Source organism: Electrophorus electricus, chromosome 23, assembly GCF_041902795.1.
Source record: "Electrophorus electricus isolate QZ-2024a chromosome 23, ASM4190279v1, whole genome shotgun sequence".
Classification (NCBI taxonomy): Eukaryota; Metazoa; Chordata; class Actinopteri; order Gymnotiformes; family Gymnotidae; genus Electrophorus; species Electrophorus electricus.
The window spans coordinates 7297734-7310000 of NC_137519.1; the positions used below are offsets into that span (position 1 = coordinate 7297734).

The window sequence follows — 12267 nt, forward strand, 5'->3', positions numbered from 1 at the left end:
ATTCATTCCATCTCTTTATCTGGATGGCGGAGCAAAAATGAAAGGAGAGAGAGCGAAGCTCAATCCGCTGGTGACCCGCTTGCCAGAAGGCCCTTGTCTGGGTTCTGACAGCTGCTCTTTTCCCTTGTTCTCCTCTCTGGAGTCGCGCATTCAGGTGGAGAAGGAGCGTGAGGCGGACGTGCCGTTTGTGGAGCGATTCGTGTGCTGGACTCCAGCGCCGATGTCAGATATCAGAGACGCAGGTGAATGTCAGGTGTCGCAGGGTGGAGAGCAGACGCTCGGGGTGTTTACAAAGCATGACAGCAGAGAAGCAGAGAGAGCTCCCTGCTCAGAGAGTGTGGAGATGGGGGAAAGGGGTAAGTGGGGGGGGGGGGGGTACTCTGGATAAGGGGATCTGGATAGTGAAGGGGGTTTTGGTGTATTTACTTATTCTTTACCTCACCTACCTGCAGCCAATGACGGAAATGGGAGCGTGCAAAGCTTTTAACGCGTGTAAAATTTAATAAAGTTATGTGACTCCAAATGAGACATTACAATTATTGAGCTATTATACTGAAGCAAAACACATTAAAAATAACCGAAATGCAGCTTACAGAATACTACCTGAATGTTACCTAACAGAGAGAGCGAGAGCGAGAGAGAGAGAGAGAGAGAGAGAGAGAGAGAGAGAGAGAGAGAGAGAAAGGGGTGATGAAGAGAAAGAGGGAGAGAAAGGGAAAGATTTCTCCAAACCTCACTCCTCAGTCCACCAGCTGCGCTCTCACAACACCCACCACCCCCTGGCCTGGACTGCCTTATCTTAACCAAGAATCAGGTTTGCCACTACTGACCGACCAATCAAAAGTAACCAAATACTGGTACCATAGGAAATAGCTACAGCTGGTGGCAGGACACTATTTTACAGTCCTGAACTTCTGACAATTTGTGGTGGGACAGGGCCAAAGGGACCACTGGGGTTTTAACAGCCGTATCTCTGAGAGAGAGCGCAGGTATTCGCAGCGGGGGAGATGAGAAGAAGACCTCAGAGACCAGAGTTTGGCCTACAGTAGAAAGGAAAAAAAGTTCAGCAGGACACTGTGACAGCAGACATGATGAACACTAGGAATCCATGTCAGAAATGGAACACCGTAAAAGAGTGTTTAATGTCAAAGATCAAACCCAGCACTCACAATGCTTGAAACACTTTCTCTCTCGCTCCCTCTCTTTCTCTCCCTCGCTCTTTCTCGTCTTCTCCCTCTCTTACCCTTTTTCTCTCTTGTTTTTCACCTTCACTTTGGCAGCTCTGCAGTTTGAAGTGTGTCTCTTTCCTCTCAGCATCCCCGGCATGAGAGAGCAAAGAAAGGAAGGGGGTGGGGGTGGAGGAAAGGAGAGATGGGGGTGGAGGAAGAGAGATATGGGAGGGTGGAGGAAGAGAGATATGGGGGTGGAGGAAGAGAGATATGGGGGTGGAGGAAGAGAGATATGGGGGTGGAGGAAAGGAGAGATGGGGGTGGAGGAAGAGAGATATGGGAGGGTGGAGGAAGAGAGATATGGGGGTGGAGGAAGAGAGATATGGGGGTGGAGGAAGAGAGATATGGGGTGGAGGAAGAGAGATATGGGGGTGGAGGAAGAGAGATATGGGGGTGGAGGAAAGGAGAGATGGGGGTGGAGGAAGAGAGATATGGGAGGGTGGAGGAAGAGAGATATGGGGGTGGAGGAAGAGAGATATGGGGGTGGAGGAAAGGAGAGATGGGGGTGGAGGAAGAGAGATATGGGAGGGTGGAGGAAGAGAGATATGGGGGTGGAGGAAGAGAGATATGGGAGGGTGGAGGAAGAGAGATATGGGGGTGGAGGAAGAGAGATATGGGAGGGTGGAGGAAGAGAGATATGGGGGTGGAGGAAGAGAGATATGGGGGTGGAGGAAGAGAGATATGGGAGGGTGGAGGAAGAGAGATATGGGGGTGGAGGAAGAGAGATATGGGAGGGTGGAGGAAGAGAGATATGGGGGTGGAGGAAGAGAGATATGGGGGTGGAGGAAGAGAGATATGGGGGTTTATGGTTCATGCTACCAGATTCTGAAATAATATCTAAACCCTAAACATAGCTAACCTAAGTCTTTTTCCACAAGACTGCTCATATATGGGGAGTGAACAGGACACTAAAAACACTAAAGGCCACACCCACCCACCTACACCCACACACACACACACACTAACCCTAGTGTGGTGACCCACTCTGGGCTGTTGTCTGGGCTGGCATGTGCTCAGCGATGTCTGAAGGAATCACTCCACTGTGCTTGTTTCTAAAGACAGCAGCTGGGCAGTAAGAACACAGAGAAATACCACTGCAACTGGGCATTAAGTACAGAGAAGTGATGTGATGTCCAGGGCTCACTGTTACAGCAACAGCTGTCCGAAAGCCAAACTCCATCCACCGTCTTCCACAGATCTTTGTGTGCGCAGAATATATGTGTGTAAAAAATCTATAGTAGAAATTCACTACTGACATCAAGGTAACATGGAAGTATGATGTAATTCGATATTTCATGTGAGAACAGGCTGCTGCAGAAAAAAACAAAACAAAACATGTCCGATACGTCTAATTGCAAATATGAATGGAGCCAAAAGAGCTGATTAGGCCTTAAGTGTGGTGTGCAAGTGTGGAGATGCAGCAGGCCAGGATGGTGCAGTGACCTCATACAGAGTCACACTCCATGAAGCTGCAGGCAGAACCCACATATCAGCCCACGCCACCTGACAAGCCAGGCACCGGCGGAAACTTTCCGCTTCTTTCCATAACAGTGATCTATAACAGTGAGATGGAGCCTGACTGATGCAAAACCTGCTGCTGTAAAGTCCACTGGAAGTGCGCGGCGCGGATCTACGGCCCTTCAGGGGCAGGTGACACTTAGCTGAAGGCTTATCATTCGTCAGTTTGGCAAGCCCAGCTGAGATCGGCCCCAACTGAGCATGCCTCAGAGACAGACAGCAGGCACAGAAACAAGTCAATGTCACCACTGATATTTGCAAGTGCTGTCAACAAACACATGCAGCACATTCTGGTTTACTGCAGCAAACAAAAAAAACCAAAAAAAAAAAAAAACCAAAAAACATTCAGCAGTGTTGATAATGCTGGGATACGGCTCCTTACTGCTCCCAACAGCACTACACAGCTTATAACATCTCCATACAATTCCAAACAGTACTGCAGAGGTGCTGCTTCATACAGTTCCCAACAGCACCATTCATTTCCTTACACATCCTAACGGTTCCTAATAGCACAACAGAACTCACTACATTCTCTAGCAGCTCAGAACAACTCCATACATCTCCATATATCTCTTTACATCTCCGTACATCTCAGGTACTTCCTAACAGTTCTAATAACTCAATTTAGCTCTACACAGCAACATACAGCTCCATCCAGTTCCTATTAGCATTATACTACACCTAACAGCACCTAACAACTCCATATAACTCCATATAGCTTCTTCTAACAACTCCACCCAGGTCTATGTAGTAACCACACAGCTAGAGTTTTTTATGCAGCACTGTACAAGTTCCCCTTTTAATCCCCAGAGACCTCTGCCAGAATTGTCTGGTGAATCTTTACAGAAAGAGAGTTGATAGTTAAATTGAATCAGTTTGTTCCCAAAGCAGTCAAGGACTCCTCAACATGTCGTTTGATTGATATGTAAATAAAAGAGGGTTTCAGCCAACTTCTGTTTTGTTTTGTATTTCTCAAAGTGCTTACAGAGAGCTAACTCAGTTAACCCAGTAAACCACACTAACCCAGCTAATGCACTCAACCCAGATAGGCCAGCTAGCACATTTAACTAAGGCTACAATTTAGAAAATATTTCAGGCGCAAATCCACTGACTGGCTGTGAAATGACTTCACAAGAAAAACATCGACCAGAAAAAGGCTGATGCAGTGTAGAGGGGAGATAGAAGTGTTGATTGATTCAGACCATCAGCTGACATTAATCGCAGTGTTTCCTAAGGTTGAGTTTGAGAGTTTCCTAACAACTTCTCAACACTCTCTCTTAAACTCTCCCTCTCTCTCTCTCTTGCTCTTTCAATATCTCTCTTTCTCTCTCTCACTCTGTGTGCGTATGTGTGTGTGTGTGTGTGTGATATGCGATATGGAAGCCTAATTACCTGTCCATGTGTGTATTTATACTTCATGAGGAAATGAATATTAAAGAAACCCGCCCGAAAAGCATCTGAAAAAAAGAAAGTATGAAATAACTTCTGAAATGCAGAATTTCAGCTGCCAGGTTTGCTGCTGACATGGGCTTGTCATCGCCATGCTGACAGTGAGAGCGAAAGGAATGCCTACATTTATTACGTAAATGTGACTGCAGGGCTGGGAACAGGGGGCGCTGCTTTCCTGTTCCTAACCCTGTATCCCATGTGCAAGAGCGGCTTTTCCAAGTGCAGGCAGACACAGCGCTAGGAAAGTGGTCGGAAGTGGCCAACCATTTGAATGATGCCCCATGGTCACACGGAGCACCCAAGCGCTCGTGACGGCACTAACATCCAAACAGAAGGTCGCGTCATTCCTGAAGCGCTCTGGATTGTGCTTCAACCTGCGCTCATGAGGATCGAGTCCCCTCCCTCCCAGTCTTTCACAGAGCCACTCTCTCCTCTTCCTCTGTCCCTCTGTCTGAATCAGCCTCCGTCAGTGAATGGTATCTCCCAGTGTTCCCTTGCGTGCACCGGCCCTGACAAATTCGTTTTGAAAGGCACTCCCCATAATGGGCCCTTTTCACTCCTTTTATGGTCCACCCTTTGATGAACTGCGACTCAGAGGGTCCTTTGGCTTGAGAGCATGGTGAGGCAGGCGGGATTGGTCCCGTAAAGCCCCTTGTTCGTGCTCGGCACCTCCGCTCCCTGTCCCCGTGGCTGCACTCCTGCGAGCCAGTGTCAAATGCCAGAGCTGAAGAGGCCCATTGTCTCAACACCATTGGCAGTCCCATACATTATCCAGGTGATGAAGTGCTGGCGTCCCGCCTGCGGCAGCTCTGCTGTTTGCCATGCACAACACGCTGGCCACTGTGAGATGGAGGGAGGGGCCGGACGTGGGCAATGCGGCCAGAACACGCTCAGAACACGCTCAGAACACGCTCAGAACATGTTCAGAACACACTCATAACATGCTCTGAACGGCTCAGAACACGCTCAGAATGTGCTCTGAATGGCTCAGAACATATTCAAAACATGTTCAGAACACGCTCTGAACGGGTTCAGATCATGTTTAGAACATGCTCAGAACTTGCTCAGAACATGTAAAAAACTTGCTTGAGACACTCAAAACACACACAGAACACTCTCAGAACTGCCTCGGAACACACTCTAAACATGCACAGAACTCACTCAGAATACACAGAAAACATACTCGGAACACAGTCAGCAGCCTGACCTGCACCACACATATATGGAATAATTGCTGCTGCTTTTACTTTTACCAGCTGGGTGCCCAGAGAGGGTCATTAAGAATGTCTATCACATACAAGATGTGTTTGGCAGAAGCTGAGCAAAAACCGCTGGCAGCAGCATGGGATGAGGAAGGCCCGGCTTCCCCGTGCCAGGTACCGGCAAGCCGCTTGGAGGGGAGGAAACAGCATTCTTACCTAACTGCATCTCCATGACACTCATTTTGCTTTCCGCAGGAAAGAGGATCTTTGGAGGCTTGTCGGTCAAAGGGGCTAAAAAGGAAAAAGAGAGAGACATAAAAAATTAATTAAATCTGTGTCAACACTCAAGGAAACAACACAGTTTTAGTCGTGGTGGAGAGCAAAATCACCCAGACCACTGAAGAAGGATGGAAATACATGGCCAAATAGGCATCGGGGGTGGGGGGGTGGGTGAGAATAAGACTCGCTCGCTCAGGCACAGAATGTAATGGGCTTTCCAGACTCAGCCTGACAACCATTTCAACTCGACTAATGGCTTCTGTACCTTCGAGGACGCACCACGGCAGTGATTAAAGCAAGAGATACACCAGCAAAGAAGCACGGATTAAGGTCAGACGCTGCGTCACATACACACACACACACACACACACACACACACACTGACTGCAAACCAGCAGTGTGCTTTAATATAAACCCAGGAGGAAGTTTATTCTTATTTATAGTGGCTCAGAAGAGCAAAGCTTCAGCTAAGCAAAGCAACGGCTTCAGATGCGAGAGCCTATTCTAGTGCACGGTAGTTCAAATGGTTGACAGAGGCAGAGCGGAATGGTTATAAGTAAAATATTTCAGTACCTAATGTAAGTATTATTTGTAAAGACAGATCAAGGTGGGGTGAGAAAAGGAGGGAGGAGAGACAGACAGAGGGAGGGAAGCAAATGTATCTTTGTGCATTGTGACCTGTCGCAGAGCAGAAAATTCCACAAGCCTGTGGTGTCAGAAACGCTTCAGTTTCCTGATGTGGGTCCCAGTCAATAGTATACGTTCATATGGAGTAGAGCCAGTCAAACACCCTGGCAGACATGGCTCCTCCCGCGCCATCTCAGGTATTCAAGTGCAACGTATGAACAAAAATGTTTGCAAAAATAAATGCAGTTAATGAATATTTTTGACCAACTTTCCTCAACTTTTGATCCTCTTTGTAATCTGCTGCTAACTATATATCACATTAGAAACAACTATACATGTCTAATTGTAAATTTCTTCTTAATAATAATAATAATAATAATAATAAATGCATTATTTAATATTTAATAAATTATTATTGTCAATAATAAAATTTTAAGTTTTACATTGTTTAGAATTTAATTTCAATTCTACTATCTTTAGTTACAACATATCTAGCTTCTCAAACAAGCAAACAAACAAAAAATACCTCATCCTATATGGCATGCAGGGATCTCCATGGCAATTTCTGCACCTAGCTTGGGCGTAGTGTTCTGCTCTGCAGCATCAGCTGATCACTCATTAACTGATCAGTCATCACCTGATCAATCATCACCTGATCAATACTCGTCTCCACGTGTGCTTTCTAGCTTCTCTCCCCCACACAGCTGCATTCATAATTCATAAAACAGTGCTGTGCTAAAACTCTAATCCCACCCATTACATTTACTGTACGTTGTAGTGGACACCGGATACAGTGCATCATGGGAGATTGACTGAGAAACACCTGGAGAGCCAGTGGGGTGGGAGGGAGGGGTGGGTGCAGGTCAAAGGGCATGGGAAGAAGGGCATGGCTGGGCTGCTGGATTTACATGCAGACACCGCGCTCATCTCTCCCAGAATGCAATTGGATCAATTAGGCCGCCACTCGCTAACAGACAGAAGAAAGAGGCACTTAGGCCAACTTCTTATCAATAGTCTTTAAGTGCTTCTTTAAAGTGTCTTCAGAATGTCCTTACTTAAATAAAAAGTGTTGAAAGGACATCTCTAAACCTAGAGATCCAAGCTTACCATATATATATATACACACACATATATATACACACACACACATACACACAGACACACATAAAGAGCAGATTTAAAAAAACACATAAAAACCCAAGAATCTCTTTGTTTTGGGAGAGTGAACTCTCTCCCAAAACCTGACTGAGGTATGGTGTGGAATAACGATTTTGTTACTTCAGCCTGGATATACACTGCCTGTATGTTCGTGATTTCGCGTTTTCTAGGATTTTCAATAAGCCCTTGTGAAAGGATCCACAGATCTTCCTGTGACTTGATGACTCTGCAGAAACACTGTAGATCCATCATAAAAGGACTGGTATTACTGGCCTTGGCTCCTCTGACTGCTGGTATTACTGGCCTTGGTGCCTCTGACTGGCCTTGGCTCCTCTAATTGCTGTTATTACTGGCCTTGGCTCCTCTGACTGCCGGTATTACTGGCCTTGGCTCCTCTGACTGCCGGTATTACTGGCCTTGGCTCCTCTGACTGCCGGTATTACTGGCCTTGGCTCCTCTGACTGCTGGTATTACTGGCCTTGGCTCCTCTGACTGCTGGTATTACTGGCCTTGGCTCCTCTGACTGCTGGTATTACTGGACTTGGCTACTCTGACTGCTGGTATTACTGGCCTTGGCTGGTCTGACTGCTGGTATTACTGGCCTTGGCTCCTCTGACTGCTGGTATTACTGGCCTTGGCTACTCTGACTGATGGTATTACTGGCCTTGGCTCCTCTAACTGCTGTTATTACTGGCCTTGGCTCCTCTGACTGCTGGTATTACTGGCCTTGGCTACTCTGACTGCTGATATTACTGGCCTTGGCTACTCTGACTGCTGGTATTACTGGCCTTGGCTCCTCTGACTGCTGGTATTACTGGCCTTGGCTCCTCTGACTGCTGATATTACTGGCCTTGGCTACTCTGACTGCTGTTATTACTGGCCTTGGCTGGTCTGACTGCTGGTATTACTGGCCTTGGCTACTCTGACTGCTGGTATTACTGGCCTTGGCTCCTCTGACTGCTGGTATTACTGGCCTTGGCTACTCTGACTGCTGATATTACTGGCCTTGGCTACTCTGACTGCTGGTATTACTGGCCTTGGGTCCTCTGAGTGCTGGTATTACTGGCCTTGGCTACTCTTGACTGCTGATATTACTGGCCTTGCTGGTCTGACTGCTGGTATTACTGGACTTGGGTCCTCTGAGTGCTGGTATTACTGGCCTTGGCTGGTCTTACTGCTGTCATCAAGCCAGTCCTGAACTGGTGGTGCATACCCTCTACTCCTGCTGGTCTTGTCTGGCTCACGTCCCGTTGAAACACTGCTGTGCTTCACTGTAGAAAGGCTTAAACAAGGACAGCTATGTCTCCGTCAACAACTGAAGAACAATTATCAGAAATATTGAGAGACTCAAACATTGAGTCTAATTGGACTGTTTCAGCAAGGTGAGTGCGGGGCAACCTGGGTACACCTTTAGCCTTTCTCTTATTACATGTTTACGTGCCTAACACAAGGCTGTTTATTCTCCTTCTATATTATATAACACTCATAACCTATTCTTACTTCCATTATATACTTTTTAAAATTATATTAATTTTTAAAGAAACTCTCTAATACTAATACTAATAATTTTGCTGCATGTATTGTAGCTATGTTTTTGTGCTTTCTTTAATATGCTTATCTACATATAAAAACAATTTGATAACAAAAAAATGTACAGATTTACTGAGAAGTAATTAAATAACATGAAATAATAGAAATAAAATGTCTCTTCATTAGAATACAACCAGACAAAAAAAAAAACAACAATTTGTATGCAGTATTAAAAATCAGAAAAAAAGCTTCTATAGGCTACAGTGGCAAGGATGTTGTGTGAGCTCCCCTTACACTTAGCACTAGCAGGAAAAGACTAAATCTAAAGAAGAACTGAAGAACTCTGGGAAGTGCTGAAAGACGCCTGGTATAATATACCAGATAACTTCAAAAAACGTCAGGACAGTCTCCCCAAAAGAGTTCAAGATGTGCTTAGTCCCAAGGGGGGCCACACTAAATACTGACTTTTGTCTGTAAAAATATTCTGTTCTGAAAATTGTGTTTTTTAAATGTTGTGCACATATTTTCCCTGTATTTTCTGCTTGTATCTTAATAAGGAGACTGATGTGTGTGTGTGTGTGTGTGCGTGTGTGTGTGTGTGTGTGTGTGTGTGTGTGTGTGTGTGTGTGTGTGTGTGTGTATGTGTGTGTGTGTGTAAATCGTTTTGGAAGGTTATTATAATAAACAGTGCATCATGGGAAGCCACCTGAGAACCACTAGGGTATGAATAAGCTCCTGTGTCATGACCTCTTTACCCTTAGTGCAGAGCACAGAGAGAGAGTCTTTGAGAAGTGAGCAGTCACCTCACTGGCTCAATATATTGAACCAGCTCAATCACTATGGAAACTTACCACCCACTACTAACCTGCTTCCTGGCAGGTAACAGTTCAGCTCAGGTATTCAACGCAACAGGTCAGCTGAGTTTTGCTTAAAGCAGTTACACAAATTTTGATGCAAAGTATTAGAAAATAGTACTATCATTAAAATATCATAAAGGGGGGGGGGGGGGGTGCTGAAAACTCTACAGTTTTGCAATACTCTTAAGTAGTCTGGAATTCTCTGGAATATGCCACAATACTCTGCAATAGGCAAGGCACGGCATTGCAAGTTTCTTTGTATATCACGTTTCATACATACTGGCAATTCTAGGTGCTCCATATATCCTGAGATCTAGCACCTCGGGAAAGTTTTTACCAATCATAAAAGAGAAAACCTTACAATTTATTAAAATTAAGATAAATATATTTGATTTCTATAGAAAATTAACTTAAAGAAATAAAATGAAAGATTAGCAAAGAGCAAAAAGTTGAAATTAAAATAAATATGATTACTAAAATGTAAACATGCATAAAATCAAATTAAACACAGTGTTGCAATAAAAGACAGAAAATATAAGAATTTAATTAAGAAATTAAAAGAAAATTAAGAGAAAATTAAGAATTAAAAGAAATAAAAGTGCACTGTAGTGCTTAAAATTTAAAAGTGCAGTAAATGCAGATAATCTGCATTTACATTCTCAACTGAGCTGTATTACACAGCTGTTGCCTGAATGGCAGTCATCACTTTGCATGTGTGCATGGTGTATATTTAACTATACAGGACCCTGCACTGGTGTATATTTAACTATACAGGACCCTGCACTGGTGTATATTTAACTATACAGGACCCTGCACTGGTGTATATTTAACTATACAGGACCCTGCACTGGTGTATATTTAACTATACATGACCCTGCACTGGTGTATATTTAACTATACAGGACCCTGCACTGGTGTATATTTAACTATACATGACCCTGCACTGGTGTATATTTAACTATACAGGACCCTGCACTGGTGTATATTTAACTATACAGGACCCTACACTGGTGTATATTTAACTATACAGGACCCTGCACTGGTGTATATTTAACTATACAGGACCCTGCACTGGTGTATATTTAACTATACATGACCCTGCACTGGTGTATATTTAACTATACAGGACCCTGCACTGGTGTATATTTAACTATACCTGACCCTGCACTGGTGTATATTTAACTATACAGGACCCTGCACTGGTGTATATTTAACTATACAGGACCCTGCACTGGTGTATATTTAACTATACAGGATCCTGGACGTGCTCTTGCACTTGCTCACTCTGGTCTTGCGGTGCAGAATAGCTGCTTATGGGACCATAAAGCCCTCTGACCACTACTAAGAGCAAGTCTCCTCATTCACAGAATGACTGGCCTGCTAGGATGTATGATTTCCAGGTACTCCAGAATGACTGGCCTGCTAGGATGTATGATTTCCTAGTACTCCAGAATGACTGGCCTGCTAGAATGTATGATTTCCAGGTACTCTAGAATGACTGGCCTGCTAGGGTGTCTGATATCAGTCTGTGTGGCATGCTCTGTGGCAATTACACACACTGTAGATTTAAAATGGTATTTTTAAAAAAACATAATTAATTTTGCTTTAGTGATTCATTTTCTTACATCTATAAGTATTTTTATTAATGTCCTTTATGACTAATGATATCACAATATTTAATGATTTGTTACAAGCAGGTTTCATGCTGTTGTGATTAAAAAAAAAATTCACTTTTGGATGCATATCTGAGTTTTTGTCTGTAATGGGTACTGGACTGTATGTATTTTTATAGCTCAGGGAGCAAAAGCAACTATCAACACCTGAGGTCAGGCAATTAGGACGAAACACTAGGGATTCCAACCACTTTGTCCTCTGCTGAGTAGATGTGGGGCTGGAGTTTTTCTTATGATGCTACTCATGAAATATGATTTTTTTATGTTCAGTTTGGGAATTAGAGTACCCCCCTTTATAATACTGACCAGCAGTGCTATTTATCAGACTCACTGTAGATGACCAGTGAGAACACACTAAACCCTGGAAAGTGTTAACCATAATTTTAACAGACACACTGGTATTCTAGGCCAGGTTGAGAGAAATTGAATCTGTTCTCTTACCAAAAGCCACACCATCCAATGATCAAAAAGACCTGAAGATTTTTCAGGACTGTGTGACACCAAGGATGATGTGCTAAGCACACCCAGGGTGATGGTGTAGTGAACATAGGGTGATGTAGTGAACACAGGGTGATGATGTAGTGATGATGTAGTGAACTCAGGGTGATGATGCAATGATGATGTAGTGATGATGTAGTGAACGCAGGGTGATGATCTAGTGAACCCAGAGTGATGATGCAGTGAATGCAGAGTGATGATGTAATGATGATGTACTGAACTCAGGCTGATTATGTAGTGATGATGT

At 44.3% G+C, this 12267-nt stretch overlaps 1 protein-coding gene across 4 annotated transcripts in view; it reads right to left on the bottom strand.

The window, feature by feature from the left end:
* il1rapl1b (interleukin 1 receptor accessory protein-like 1b) overlaps positions 1-12267 on the bottom strand; it is a 294511-nt gene that overhangs the window by 88420 nt on the left and 193824 nt on the right. For all 4 annotated transcript variants that reach the window (XM_027011408.3, XM_027011407.3, XM_035520914.2 and 1 more), the window contains exon 6: positions 5615-5689. In XM_027011408.3, the coding sequence (XP_026867209.2) occupies positions 5615-5689 (75 nt within the window). The remainder of the gene's footprint in view (positions 1-5614; positions 5690-12267) is intronic.